This window comes from Bactrocera latifrons, unplaced genomic scaffold (assembly GCF_001853355.1).
Source record: "Bactrocera latifrons isolate USDA-ARS-PBARC rearing strain unplaced genomic scaffold, ASM185335v1 scaffold_26, whole genome shotgun sequence".
In the NCBI taxonomy this organism is placed as follows: Eukaryota; Metazoa; Arthropoda; class Insecta; order Diptera; family Tephritidae; genus Bactrocera; species Bactrocera latifrons.
Window position 1 is genome coordinate 154,594 of NW_017536185.1, and position 15,345 is coordinate 169,938.

Genomic DNA, 15,345 nt, shown 5'->3' on the forward strand with positions numbered 1-15,345 from the left:
AAAACAGAGCAGTTATCAATTTCAGCTATATTTTGGAAAGTGGTAATGCAAATCCTCACCACATCACAGATAGTCATATTAGCGACTCAATGCAAACATTTTTATTTTGACCTATTTTTAATGAAAAATGCACAGATAACCCGTCCGCCCATTTGTGAATGGATTGTTCGGTTCATAAATAAAAAATTAGCAAACCGCTCAACTTATTTATCTTCATCTCTAATTTGTTGGTGTGTATTATTTATTTATTTACGAATTTGCTTCATGTTAACAATTGGTTACGCAATGACTCATCAATTAGTGTGTAATTGATAAAAAACTGTTCCAAATGGTTCGACGTTTACGATTGTGACGCTGGGAAAAAATGGAGATCGATTAGTAACAAGATGTCACTCTTTACATTTTAAACCACAATAAAAGGAAGTTTTGTCTTTTAAAATATTCGAAACAAGATGTTTTTAACGGACAGTAAATATGAACTGAAACTCTTAATTTTCATAAAATGTGTCTATAATAATAATGATATAAAAACATACATTAATAATAAATTCATYGACCTTTAATATTGGTAAAATATTTTCCACCGATATATATATAAAATATGTTCTTATGTATGTGGACTTGGAACCAACAATCAATACAATTTTCAGAGCTCTTAAATAATCCGCGGCATAAATTTACACTTGTTACACATTGACACTATAGATAATATATCAAATTAAATATTTTATTATAATATTGCAACTTTTAAATGTTTTGAATAAAGATTATACTATCTAGTGGAGGCCTCTATTTAACCACATTGTCCAATTGACTAAAACTTTATGTATTAATATTTAAAAGCTAAATGTAAACCACTACTAACTAGTTTCATATTCTTGTGCCTCTTCACTATAACTAATATGGCTGTTATCAAAGTGTGCACTTGTTTGAAACACTTGTATCGGTTGAAATTCTCCATCTTTTAAGTTGCTTTGAGGCTGCYCCGGTGTCTCAGAAGAAATACTCGATGCTTTGGCTTTGGCCAGGAGTGGTTTAATAAGTAAACCCTTTAAACTATAATCTGTAACATTCAGCTCAAGCTCCGCAACATCGAGTGACTTTTCTACCTCGTTGACGTTAGTGTTTACCTTATCTACAAACTGTTCCAACTTGTCTATGCGTTCGCGTAGTTTCTGAAAATTATCGCTAAAAGCAAGTATGCCACTGACGTGATTTTCTAAAATGCTGTTATTTTCGGCACGCACCTGAGAATAAACTCAATCTCTTTAATATTCATTATTACATTCAATTTAGTTTACTTACACTAGAAAGCAGTGTTTCGAATTCGTCCAGTCGTGCCAGCATATCCTCAATACTCATACAAATCGGATTAATCTGTGGGAATACAAATGTAAGATGAAGCAGTATGTAGAATATTTTTGCTCACTTCTCGTTCTAAATTAATGCTTTGCAAAATTTTTGCATAGCCCTCCGCAGCCTGTTCAACCATAATTTCCTTTTTAGTTGTCAACAAATATTTGTAYCTTATCAGCAAGGCAAAGTGAAAACAAAACAGCTGTTTCACTGCAGATGTGTTTCTTTAGCACACACGATAGAATGCAATATTCGTSCACTAAACATATCTAAACGTGAATGTTTGTTTGACATTAAATTTCTCATCGATTTGACTTGTTTGACGGCTGTGTATATTTTAAGCGAAAAAAATATATTTTCATAAACTGATTTGTACCAAGTGAATTTGAAGAATTAAAGTGTTCTAACGACAATGAGTAATTACCGAGGAATTGGCGGTGGAGGCTTTCCATATAAAGTGAATCAGAACCGCAACGTTGGGGCATCTATGAACGCAGTGCCTCCACCTTCTTCGCTTAATAATCGTGGAACTCAGAGAGGTGGTGGCGGGGCGCGTGGCCCCGCTGGAACTACTGGAGCTACTAAGTATGGTTATACATCACTGGATTCGATAAGCCAGTTCACAGCTTCTCAAAATCTCATTGGTAAACGCAAAGCACATACAGAAGACGAATATTTTGATGATGATGAGGAACAAACACCGGAACAAGCATATATTCCAGCACCAGGCTCACCCGGCTATGTGAATAAAAACAAGGCAGATAGTGATTCCGATGAAGATCCACTTGATCAGTTTATGGCTGGCATTGAACAGCAAGTACAGAAGGAAAAAGTGCGAAAGGAACATGCAGTAGTYTCTCCAGTCGAAGAGATTCCCGGACCAAAAAATGCGAAGGGCGTGCGCGGAGATATAGATGACGAGGACGACGAAGAAAGTTATTATCGGTACATGGAAGAAAACCCTAATGCAGGTCTTCGTGATGATGGTTCCGATATCGAAATAGAGTATGACGAAGATGGCAATCCAATAGCGCCACCCAAAAAGAAAGATATTGATCCCTTACCACCTATATACCACTCTGAAATTGAATATGAGTCATTTGAAAAGAATTTCTACACGCCACATGAAGAAATTTCTAATCTGTCAGAAGATCAAGTTCGAGAGCTGCGGAAAACGTTGGGCGTCAAAGTGACTGGGCCAGAACCACCAAAACCAGTGTCCTCATTTGCACATTTTGGTTTCGATGAAAGCCTAATGAAATCAATACGCCGAGCAGAATATACCCAACCGACGCCCATACAAGCACARGCAGTGCCTACAGCCCTAGCAGGGCGCGACATTATTGGCATTGCAAAAACCGGTTCCGGCAAGACTGCAGCTTTTGTTTGGCCAATGCTTGTGCACATAATGGATCAGCGTGAACTGCGCACAGGTGATGGTCCCATTGGTCTAATTCTAGCACCCACGCGTGAATTATCGCTTCAAATATACAATGAAGCAAAAAAGTTCGGAAAGGTCTACAATATCAATGTGGTGTGTTGTTATGGTGGTGGCTCAAAATGGGAGCAAAGTAAAGCACTTGAGCAGGGTGCTGAGATTGTTGTGGCAACGCCTGGTCGTATGATCGATATGGTAAAAATGAAAGCGACAAATTTGCGCAGGGTAACCTTTCTAGTGCTAGATGAGGCAGATCGCATGTTTCACATGGGTTTTGAACCGCAGGTTTGCAACATACTTCTAAGAAGTAAGGTATTTTTTATTTGGAAACCTTTTTTTATTCTAGGTTCGATCCATCTGCAATCATGTGCGGCCTGATCGTCAAACATTGCTATTCTCGGCCACATTCAAAAAGCGTATCGAACGTTTGGCACGCGATGTACTCACCGATCCCGTGCGAATCGTGCAAGGCGACCTCAATGAAGCCAACCAAGACATTACACAGTACGTTTATGTGTTCCCCAATCCACTGCAGAAGTGGAACTGGCTACTCTGTCATTTGGTTAAGTTCCTATCAGAAGGCAGTGTATTGGTGTTTGTCACCAAAAAAGCTGATGCCGAGACTGTGGCCAACAACCTAATGGTGAAAGAATACAACTGTTTGCTCCTGCACGGTGATCTAGATCAAGCTGACCGTAACAAAGTCATAACACAATTTAAGAAAAAGGAATGCGACATACTTGTTGCCACTGATGTGGCTGCACGTGGCTTGGATATACCACATATACGCAACGTTATTAATTATGATATCGCACGCGACATCGATACACATACGCACCGCATTGGRCGTACCGGGCGTGCTGGTGAAAAAGGTACAGCCTACACCTTGGTCACCGACAAAGACAAAGAGTTCGCCGGTCATCTGGTGCGCAATCTAGAGGGTGCMGATCAACAAGTACCTGACGACTTAATGGAGCTGGCCATGAAGAGCTCGTGGTTCCGCAATTCGCGCTTCAAACAAGGCAAGGGCAAGAAAATTGCCATTGGTGGCACCGGTTTAGGCTATCGTGAACGCAGCAGCGGCAGCAGCAGCGTAAAATCGAATTCGGCAAATGAGTCCTCCTCGTTCGCATCCATAAATAAGTCAATATCGGCTGCGGGTCCAGCCACCGATCGCTACGCRGCCATGCGCGAAGCATACAAAGCACAATACATGTCGCAATTTCGGGCTTCCACTGATCGCACATGGGAAAAGACTGTGCCTGAGGCAGGCGTTTTCGCAGCACCGGCGCCTGTCTTGCCGTCAATGCAGCCAACGTCCTCAACTTCTAGTGGCAACTCAGCAGCGTCTAGTGCTRGTGATGACAGTGGAAAACCACGCAAGAAGAAAAGTCGTTGGAACTAAAACTGGTGCAAAAGCGATTAAGCACCAAGTGCATATACATATTCGYACTTGGCATAGAGACATTGATTGAAGAGTTGGCGACCGCTGGGATTACATTTAAATCATTCATTGCATATTCACATTTTTGCAAAGTAAAGCTAAATACATTCAAATAAAAAATAATTCACTATAAAATAGCTGTTATTTGTTGCGAAAAGTTGCAGCACGCCGCTCTTTTGGTGTTCTATGTATTTATCCCTTGTTGGCATAATAATAATTATGTGTACGCAGCAAGCTGTAAACAGTCAATCCTGACACTAAAGAAAAAATGTCAACTACGCAACGGATGTGCATAAGTGTGTGTGTGTATTATATAAGCTTATTTGTATAAATGCCGTCAAATGCATATCGCGTGCGATTTCTGTTTAAGTGCATTTATGAGCAACCACTTTTTACCTACCTTACGCTGTAATGCCAATAAAGTTTGGAGAATCGAAAAATGCGTTCATAACTTTTTTCCGTAATTCTTTTATTTTCATCTCATGTCATTCTTAATATATCGGCTCGCATTCTGCGCAATAATCAACACGCTGCCACTGACCATCGCTCGCGTACGCTAAATTTAATTAATTTAATTTTTTTTGTTTTGTTTTTAAATATGTACACAAATATGTTTTAAATACTTATTCGATTAGTTTTTGTTATTTTTTTCTCATTATTTCCTTGGCTTAAACTCTTTAGTTTTTGTGGTATTTATTTAACATAAATTTTGTAAATCGGCATATTGCTCGAAATCTCTGTGCATTTTTATTTATAATAAAAATCACATTTTGCGCATTTTTGTTATTTAATTCTTATGTCAATATTTTGAATTGTTTTTTCTGTTTTATTTTTTATTGTAATTTGCTTCTTTAAACATACATATACATACATATATAATGGGTTCTTCTCGCCGAGCAAATAATAAACCTTGTGCTAAGATTGTGGCAAGCAGATTTTAGTRAAATTATATGTTTCTACAATTACTTGATTTATTTTGCATAATTTTTAATTTAATTTAATTTTTTTTTATTTTTTTTTATTTTTTTGCTTTGCTTATTACATTTTTTAAGTTTTTGAGTTTTGTTTTACATTGAAACCACTACTAAGTTTTCATTAAATATTTTAATGTTATTTTTATATGTTTAAGATTTCTTAAACGTTAATGAAATTATAAATTTGTTCACATTGTTTTTTATGTATTTTTATAATTTTTGTKTGTCTGTTTTTAATAATTTTGTATGTGAACTATTTTTTAATAGTTTCTTTTTATTTCTGTAATTGTGTTGAGTTTTTTTATATTGATTTTAAATATTAAATATATTCAAACATATAATTTTATATATTTAATTTATTATTATTTTTTATGCTCCGCCCACAATCACTAGTTTTTTTTTYCATTTTGAGAGAAAAGTTAAGATTCATTTAACTAGAGAAGAGTAATAATGTATGCTTTCTCATTATTTTTTTTTAATTAAATTTATTTTACTAAATTTTTTTTGTGATTTTGCTGTGTGTGAAATTTTTCGTTTTGGTGAATATTCAAGTAAAACAAATTATTTACAAAAAGTATTTTTTTCTCAAACAACTGGTTGACGAAAATGTTATTAGTGTTATCATTTGCCGAGCGCTAAAAAATKGAAAAATGCTAATAATAAAAAAACTAACTGATACAGGGTTTTTAATATTTTTTGTTCACTAAATTCGGTTTTTCACTAATTAAAAAATGCACGTATTCGTTTTTAAAATTAAAAAAAGAAATACATATTTCGCTTTTACCACCATTTTTTTTTTTTTGGTTTGTTAATTATGTAAGTTTTGGCGTATTATGAAGATTTTTGCCAGATTTTCTCTTGAAATTTTAAAATATAAAAAAAAATTAAATGTTCTATAAAAATGCAATTTGCAGCCGAATTTATTAATTTTAAGGTTATACGGTAAAAGTGGAAATTTTCTGAAAATTACACAGCGAGACTAAAAAATAATAATTGTTGTTGTTATAAGCCTAGGGATTATGCCAGACCAACATACAACAACCAAAAYGTGTTTTTAGTGTTTYTGCTGTGCTGCTTCACACATTTTTACTGTAGTTTCAACTAAAATAATTTCTTTTGTTACAAACCAAGCAAGAATTAAAAAATATTGCAAAAGTGWGCGCAATAACTCGCGTAAGTCCGCCTGTCACGTGTTTCTGCTCCGATTTGTTATTAAAACATATGTATGTGCAAATGAAAAGAAAAATCACAATTTGTTGTTGTTTTTAATACTTTTTTATTTTTGTGTACTTTGTATCAATTTCAATTCACTTTTTTTTAAATATATGTATATGCCATCATTTTTTCACGCAAAATTATTTATGTATGTATTTACAATATTTATGTTTTCATCAAATACCGCTGTATGTATGTGTAGCTACATGCACATAATATGTATTCAAATACTTTAAGCATATTATTTAAGTTTTATTAGATAGTTTTACTTTGTCACTACGATTTTAAGGTTAAATATATATATATGTATATATGTATATTCTTTACTGCTACATACATACATTTGTGTAACTTATCAATTAGAATTAGATTATCTGCTGCTTAATGTCNGTGTATATTATTTTTAATTCTACAATTAATTAAAAAAAATGTTTATTAAAATTATGCAACAATTGAATTTTAATTTTTTAATTTTTCTTTTTGTTTTTGCTTTCATTTATGCTTTGTCACCTACACTACAACACACACGCTCCTCAATTCTCRCACGCGCTCACACTAACACACAGCAAATTGTTAAACGTAAAGTTATTAAGCTTATTTAAATATATAAACACACACATGCAAACATGTACATATGCTGTCTCTTATACACATCTAGATGTGTATAAGAGACAGGTATATATATGTTATTACATATACTATATATATATATGTATATATGTATATTCTTTACTGCTACATACATACATTTGTGTAACTTATCAATTAGAATTAGATTATCTGCTGCTTAATGTCTACCACAAATTAAATTCAATATTCTTTTGCATACTTTTTGTTGTTGTCGGGATTTTATGATTTTTAAAATTTTTTATTTTATTTTATGATTTTTTTCCATTTGCTTAGATGATACTTTTTAATTCTGCTTGATTGTTAGGATTTTAAGTAAAACTAAAATACATATACATATACATATTTATGCACATACTATTTATTTATATACGCACACTAAAGAGTTTTAATTTCAGCAATCACATAGGTGTGTATGTTTGCATATACATATGTATGTGGATGCAGCGCACATATACAGATGCATACATCAGCATTTACATATATACTTACATACATACGTACATATTAGTGATGTGCTCCTTACTACTTATTTACCGTTTTCAATAACTATTTACATATGTATGCGTTATGTTTTATATAAGCATGTATGTATGTGTGTATATAGATGTGTATAAGAGACAGGTATTTATGCTGTTTGGATAGTGTCTGCACATTTTTTTTTATTATTTTATAATTAAATTAGTTTTTTTTTTATAATGTACACGTAAATTAATATTTTTTTATAATAATAGTTACTTTTTATTTATTTCTTTATTTAATTTTTATTTTATTTTAATACTTTGTACAATGGAAACATTGATAAATGTTTGCCCCAACACATTCTTACATGAAACATCACTATTTTCCGTTCGCCATTTTATCTGAATGTCAAAGACGTAAAGATTTTGTGTAAAAAATAATTCAAAAGCGAAATTTTTGTCGAAAAAACGCGCATAAAAACTAGAATTTGTATATGCTGTTCAACAATTACAAGTGTATATAAAAAAGATATTAAACTTAATGCAGGCAAAAAGAAAACAGTTGCTTGTGTGTAAATTACCACTTTCATGCTCAATGTAACTATTTTTATGTCAGGCGCTGTCAATTCTTACTTAGTAAATCCGTCATTTGTAAAGCATGAAACTTTGTACATTTAAAATTTATAACGAAGTAGTTGTTTTTTTTACGGTTTAAAATCACATTTCATTATTTTTGAATTCTTTTAGCATTAATTTCTGCATGTATTTGTTTTAACTTTAATTATTTCTTTTTTACTTTTCTCACACCAAAGCATTGTTTCTTTTTTAAGCAGGCAAAGTGAGCTTTGAGCTTACATGCACCGGTAGCTTTTATTATTAAAGCTTTCATGCGTCGAAAGCTTTCACTATTTGGAGCATTCATGCATCGAAAGCTTTTGCTATTGGAGCCTTCAKGCGCCGAAAGCTTTTACTATTAAAGCTTTCACGCACCGAAAGCTTTCACTAATGGAGCTTTCAAAATTTTACAAAAACTTCAAGCAAACAATTTATTTAAGGGAAATTTTGCCGAAAATGTGCAGTCACTGTACAAGATTGCCTACCAAAAAAGCGCGCTAAAGGGTTCAATAGACTTGTCACCGCAAAGTTTGTGAGTACTCATTATTGCAATTGCTTTTCTGCTGCATTTAAGTGTGTTGAAATATTAATAATACTAAGTATGTACAGCTCGAAAGTTAGCTCTCAAAGAAATTGCTATACTTTTTATTTCATTTATGTAATTTTCGTCTATATGCTTGTTGTTGCTTGTTGGTGTGCTTGTTGTTTCATAAAACTTTTTTAAGCGCARCTACTCTTGAGTTCATTTCTACTTAATTTTGGTAAAGTTTGATTTTCGTTGAAAGTTTATAAACAAAAACATAAATATGATGGCAATTTCATAAAACTTTTATGCAATTTTTCTCTAAACTTTTAAACTTTGAATTTGTTTATTTTATTATACTCTGTTCTCGAAGAAACACCACATATGGTTTATTACTCTCGTACAATGTGTATAACTGTATGCCGTGCCATGTTTTTGACATTCTTCGAAAGTGGAAATGTTACGACGAGCTGCCGCCCGATTTATTGACTTATGCCGWTTTAATAACCTGTAGCATCTTATGTATTTATGTATGTACACGTGTCACATTGGTGGTTTGTGTTGCTCAAGTTCTCACACCTCAACGCTCTTACGAGAGAGTTCGCTTTGTTGTTGTTAGTTGATTGTTGCGGTTTGACATTTCGTTTAGAAGAACTCCTTCAGTAGATTGTCTCAATCGAATAGCGTGGAAAGTATGTCGTCGTTGTTGTTGTTGTTGCTGGAACCGCTCGATGGTGGCGTATTCAGATCGGGTTGTGGATCCAAGTACGACAGAATTTCCATGGGATCAACATCCGGTAGCAACTGAAAGTATTGAAGGGTGACGATTTTGAGTTATTTTGTTATCTGATAGACAAGGAAGCTCTTAGGAAGCCATTTTTAAGATTCCTAACTTAAAATTGTAAAAAATTACTGAATCACCATTATATATGCAATTTTAATGCTGTCATATTTGCCTATATTTTCAAGGTTTGACTACTCTAAACGCAAATATYAGTTAAGCTTGGATCTCCCTCTTGCTCTCACGCTCTCACGCTCTCAAGTTATTCAATATCTAATTAATGCCAAAAAATTCTTCACGTTGAMATTTTCTTGATGCGACACATATAGTTGAACACCTTAGCTTATACACAGTAAAATATCACTAAAGACTGGACCTTTAACACTTCTCAGGTACTCGCATCACTTATTTCTCAACTACCAAATTTAAACATTACTAGCRCTGTATTTATAGAAAGTAATTCCACTTACATTCAAGTCTCCGGAACCGTCATTGTTGTCCATRTTCAATTCCGCATTCAAATCCGTTTCGTTGAGATTCGACAAGCCGTTCGGCTGTGAGTTGATTAGCGAATTGATTATYTGCTCTTGCTGCGATTGTTGGACTGACTGTTGTGAATGTTGTTGCTGTTGGTGCGAATCATTCGCACGATTGGATGTAGGGCCGCCGGGTTGGCCGGGCGTGCCAGGTGTTTGTGGTGAGGAGTTTGAAATATTCGCATTGGGTGTCGATGGCTCGTTATGCGCCGAGCTGACACTTGGTGGACCGCCGGGAGTCATCGGATGCATTGGTGTGTGCGGCGTGTGAGGCATCTGCGGAAGAGTAAAGCAGTGGTTAGTTATTGAGTTGCGAATTGTTGTACACTGATTTGTTGTATTCCATTGAYAGTTATGCAATACAATACTCACCTGATCTGTTAAGCTTTTCTCCATGGCGTTAAGCTGGTCSAGAGAATTGGCTGTGTCACCTGCATGCTGATCGGCGACGCCCACGTCACCACCGCCGTACATATCAAAAGGGCTGCGTCTGCAAGATAAAAAGTGGTTGTAAGTTAGGACTTCTTCGCTACACTCAGTCGGTTTAACAAAGAAACTTACATTTGACCAGCGCCGGGTACATTGGGCGTGCCCGCATTCATGTCGTGTTGCATGTAAGGACTCATCGCCTGCGAGTTGTCCCATGGTGACATAACTTTCGATTGATCGTCAAATGTGTTTTCCTGTTTAATAGTGGGTATATTGGGACCACTYAGTTGACCAGCCATCTGGCCTACCATCTGAGCACCCATTTGTCCGGGCATTTGATTAGGCATTTGACCGGGCATTTGTCCTCCTACCATCTGACCCATTTGTCCTGGCATCTGACCTGGCATTTGGCCGGACATCTGTGCGCCCATTTGCCCTGGCATCTGTCCACCCATTTGGTTAGGTGCCTGGCCGCCCATTTGTCCTGGCATTTGTCCGCCGGGCACTTGACCAACCATCTGTCCTGCCATTGGGCTGGGCATTTGTGCCGACATCGCAGTGAGTGGAGAGCCTTGATGAATRCCTTGCGCCGCGCGCCAATTACCACTCGAATCGACAATGACCTCGTCCACATCCGTGCCATTCAGTTTATCCAAAATGGCCCAGACATACTGATCGATCTCTAAGCTTTCGGTTAGCGCAGGTTTACTGTAATGAAGATGAAGTTTTAGCGTTGAGTTTTCGAACGAACTAATATAAAATGTGAAAGTATTTGATGGAGATGATGATAGATATACTCACTTGCATTCTGGACACCGCCAGGCGCCACGTTCGCAATTCATAAGCAGATATGCCTCCAGATCGAAACACTGGATATGCTTGCACTCGTGTCCTCGCGCAGGCATGCGTATTCGAGACTTCATGATCGGACATTTCAATGAGATCTTGGTGCATTTGGTCGCTTCCATGTTGCCAGCGCCGGGTTCTAGTGGGCCGTTGGTCGTTGAGCAGACCATGAAGTTGCGTTTGATTTTGGCCACACAATGATCTACGGGTAAGCAGTTGCGTTTGTGCAGACTCTGGAGTACATGCCGCACGGAGGGTCGATGGACTAGCTGCAGCACGAACAAGTGGGACTGTAAATGAAGAAGATTAACAATTAAAYATATAGTTAATAAAAGACTCGAAGGGCTATGTGGAGGGAGTWAAATACTTACACAACAGCAGGAACTAGCGGTTAATTGCAGAGTATTGCGTCCGGGTTGACATACCGCCTTGAGATATAGCGGCCGCAATGCTTGACCCGTCTTCTCGGAGCGTTCAATGGTGAGGGGCGTAGCATTGGCAGATACTGTTACCGTATGCGGCCAATTTGTGTTCATCTGTCGGTCATCTTGGTGGAAGCATTTCAGCTGCAGCTCGAGATCGGAGCTGAAAACAAARAAATAAATAGRCGATTAGGCTCTGTAGCGCATTTACGTTCTCAGATGGGATTGACTTACCGACACATGAGCGTATTGTAGACATTCTGCTTCAAGTGAAATACGTGATTGCTGACGGAGAGATTGTGCAGCAAGCGGAACGGTGGAAGTATGATGCCATCACGGACGGGGAATGTCAGTCGCATCTCTTCGCCTACAAACCCAACAATATTGTAGATTGTGCGATGATATGAGTGAGCGTTTGTTTGTGTGTGTGTGTGTGTGTGTAAGGAGGGTATATAGAAAAGTGAAGAGAAATAGAAATGTGTTAGACAAATATTTTCTACGTGCTTTGCGGTTGTTTTGTCGACTTACAGTTGTCCATAATTGGTTTGATGTCTGGATTCGGACTGATGTATGGAACGCTGCAGGCAGGTGTTAGTGGCGGCGTCGGATTACCAGGAACTGGGCTGTGTTGGTAATTTTGCTGGAAACTACACAGGGAAATAAGAATTCAATAAATCTTTATAAACTTGCAAGGCTATGGCTGGATAGCGGGAGAATTGATAGTTTGGCATATAACTAAACGTTGGACTATATGGAAGGGACGAAGGTTGTGGATCAGAGGATTGAGGGAAATACAATTATAACACATTATGACATTTTGTACTCACCCTTGATTCTGGTACATGGAACCGGTATTCGTTAGGGCGCCCGGACCAGCCGGACCCATGCCAGGACCACCAGCACCATTTACGCCTGGATAATATTGATTCTGTTGATGCGCCATGGCGGCACTATAACCGCCAGGACCTTGCGGCATGCCACGTTGCATTGCACTCACACCGCCTGGACCCATACCGCCTGGACCCATAACACTTGGACACATTCCACCAGGACCCATGCCACCTGGACCCATACCACCGGGACCCATGCCAGCCGGACCCATACCACCAGGACCCATACCACCCGGACCCATGCCACCGGGGCCCATACCGACTGGACCCATTGCATTAGCTCGACCATAGCCACCCATTGGACCRCCACGAGCATAGGCGCCCGCTTGCATAGGTACTGGCACACCGCTACCCGCTTGCGGATGCATCTGTTGGCCATAGTGTTGCATGCTCATTTGCGGAGGAACATTCTGCATCGAGGGATTACCCATGGAGGTGTAGCTGGCTCGCTTCTGCGCCGCATGCATTTGTGCGCTGGGATATGGTGTGCTGCGWCGCGCATAACCACCGTTCGCCATGCCTTGCATTTTGGCCATCGGGCCAAGGCCGCTCATTGCCTGCTGCTGCTGTTGTGGCGTCATCTGTGGACCGCCACCCATACTCATATTCTGCATCTGATTCATTGGGTTCATCTGTAATGAAGAATTTCAAATTTTAGTTTAAATCACTTAAATTAAGTGCAGCGAAATCTTTTGGAACTAAAGTCAATCTTCTKAGTTTCAAGGACGCCTACACGAAAGCTATGTTCACTGTTTATTTGTTTGTACTGCGGTTGAGCATTAGCAACGGCCTGATTTAGAGKAATGTTAAGTTCGGAGGACCAGGGACGCATGTGGCTACAATATGTACCATCGCACTCTTCWGTTAAGGGTACGGGCTCACTTAGAACTTCCGTCAKAKTATGACCAGCCTGCACAGCAGCTAACGGTTCTGAAACCTCCGGAGGGCTTCTAGGCGCCTGGGAAGCTATATTAGCGGCCTCATTGGCCATTATAAAAGTTCACTCGAAACGCGATTGCGGGTTCCAAAAAAGTTCAACACAAATATGCACTTCTAAATTTCAGATTGTAGAAAATTCGGCACGTTCTATCAAATTTTGACTCAAAAAAAYAACGACCTCAAATTGTATGCTATGCTTGAAATATTTGTGCGTGAAAATTTTYGAAAAAAATTCGAAATTGAAATCACTTATGTAGAATGAGTGTATGCTCAAGCGAATGTTCAAGTTGTAAGGAAGCATAAGGGGTATGAATTTGTAAAAGAAAATAGAGCTGAAGCAGATTTATCATCTGATTACTAGGTTTTTCAAAAAACAAAAAAGCAGTTACATTCATTCAATGCATAGATTTGACCTCATAGAGGTCATTGAGACTTTTCGAAAGCGGCTGTCTTAAACACAGCAGCAAGGCGCAAATTATAGGACTGTTTTACTATTGCATACTTTTGTAGCTGATGTAACGATCTATTTATAAAGCAGCCGTCGTTATATACCTAGCTGCCTAGGTTCATAGATACATATGTACAYGCGTTACATGGCTCAAAGGTAATATATATACGAACGCGGGGCAGCTGCAGTGWGTGCCCACATAACCTTCACTGTTCGGCGAATGTGTCACCGCAAAAYGCGCTGCTCATCAGTAGCGCTTCAAAGGCGCAGCAACTGCGCATGCGCACAYGGTTTTTGCGATTTTCTCTTATTTCATTGTAACAAAAAGCATTTGCGATTTATTTTCCCTTTTATTATGTGCGATTATTTGTTATAAAGTTTGTTTGCACATATTTTATTGTTGTATTTTTTGTTTTTGCTGCCAGCAACGCGTTCGTTGTCGTTTTGCTTTCTCTATGTTGAATTATGTGCATATACACACATACATATATAGTATAGGCASATTCGTATGAGCATTTCGAAGCAYATAAATTGTTGTTGTWGTTGCTGCAGCAACGACTCTAATGCTTTTTATTTAATTATTTTCGCTTGCTACGAGCGGCCAGCCAGCGCTTGCGTGTCACTGCATTCACCAGCCGCGGTCCGCCATATGACGTTTGAAACAATTAAATTTGTTATTGAATTATAAGTGAATAGAAAAACAAAAACATACAAATGAGAGCAGAAAAAATCATCCTAACGCCAATAATATGCAGAAAGGAGGGGGAATATACCGAAATCGGGTTGCCTGAGAAAAGCTGCGACTGCACAGCAATTGCAGTTGTGACATGCGATTTGGTGGCAATCATTGCTTCAACTGCAGTCAATACAACGCAGTTAGCAATAAAATTTAAAAATTACAAAAACACAAACAACTATGATGCAAAAAAATGTACATGAGCAGTTGTAGTCAATATGCGCTTTTTGCTGATCACACACACAAGTCATTTGCATATTCGTGTGCATGTGTGTGTGCGCGTGTGTTTGCAAGTTGAAAGGCATGCAGGAATGTTTGTGTATAAAAATCGATGCGACAGTTGAGACGTCTGAAGTTCAACTTRCGACAAATGCACTTCGCACTCATCGGACGTTTTTACAAATCGACAATATGACAATATGACAGTAGTAGTCTGTGTAAATATTGGCATAGGAAGGTGAGAAGTGCAGTTGCCTGCCAATACATGCGTAAGTACACATGTTTATCTTGCACTACAAGGCGTTGTGGTGATAGGCACAGTGGGCTAGAGTTGTTAGATTTTCAAAATGTTGAAAATTAAAAATTAGGTGAAATTAATACAAAAAAATTAAATTAAATGCAATGAAAATTGTTAAGCAAATAAATTTAAGAAAAAACAATTATAT

General features: G+C 37.6%; 3 protein-coding genes across 6 annotated transcripts in view; 1 reads left to right on the forward strand and 2 right to left on the reverse strand.

Annotated features, from left to right (window-relative positions):
* Nucleotides 1–533: 533 nt before the first annotated feature.
* On the reverse strand, nt 534–1,573 carry LOC108969648 (biogenesis of lysosome-related organelles complex 1 subunit 4). Its single transcript, XM_018934505.1, has 3 exons — nt 1,430–1,573; nt 1,306–1,377; nt 534–1,247 (listed from the first exon to the last, which is right to left on the reverse strand). The coding sequence occupies exons 1-3, from the start codon at nt 1,490–1,492 to the stop codon at nt 861–863; spliced, it is 522 nt and encodes a 173-aa protein (XP_018790050.1). The 5' UTR covers nt 1,493–1,573; the 3' UTR covers nt 534–860.
* Nucleotides 1,574–1,666: 93 nt separating this feature from the next.
* Nucleotides 1,667–5,240, forward strand: LOC108969649 (ATP-dependent RNA helicase DDX42). Its single transcript, XM_018934506.1, has 2 exons — nt 1,667–3,079; nt 3,141–5,240. The coding sequence occupies exons 1-2, from the start codon at nt 1,769–1,771 to the stop codon at nt 4,197–4,199; spliced, it is 2,370 nt and encodes a 789-aa protein (XP_018790051.1). The 5' UTR covers nt 1,667–1,768; the 3' UTR covers nt 4,200–5,240.
* Nucleotides 5,241–8,828: 3,588 nt separating this feature from the next.
* The window catches only part of LOC108969631 (zinc finger MIZ domain-containing protein 2), a 58,586-nt gene continuing 52,069 nt past the window's right edge, over nt 8,829–15,345 (reverse strand). For 2 of the 4 annotated variants that reach the window (XM_018934471.1, XM_018934473.1), the window contains exons 4-12: nt 12,495–13,189; nt 12,196–12,314; nt 11,902–12,034; nt 11,617–11,830; nt 11,201–11,535; nt 10,532–11,107; nt 10,343–10,460; nt 9,905–10,246; nt 8,829–9,457 (exon numbers count right to left, since the gene is read on the reverse strand). In XM_018934471.1, the coding sequence (XP_018790016.1) occupies nt 9,326–9,457; nt 9,905–10,246; nt 10,343–10,460; nt 10,532–11,107; nt 11,201–11,535; nt 11,617–11,830; nt 11,902–12,034; nt 12,196–12,314; nt 12,495–13,189 (2,664 nt within the window). In that variant the 3' untranslated portion in view covers nt 8,829–9,325. Of the gene's footprint in view, nt 9,458–9,904; nt 10,247–10,342; nt 10,461–10,531; nt 11,108–11,200; nt 11,536–11,616; nt 11,831–11,901; nt 12,035–12,195; nt 12,315–12,494; nt 13,190–13,290; nt 13,654–15,345 lie in introns of those variants that run through there. The other 2 variants (XM_018934474.1, XM_018934472.1) reach the window with 2 other exon arrangements.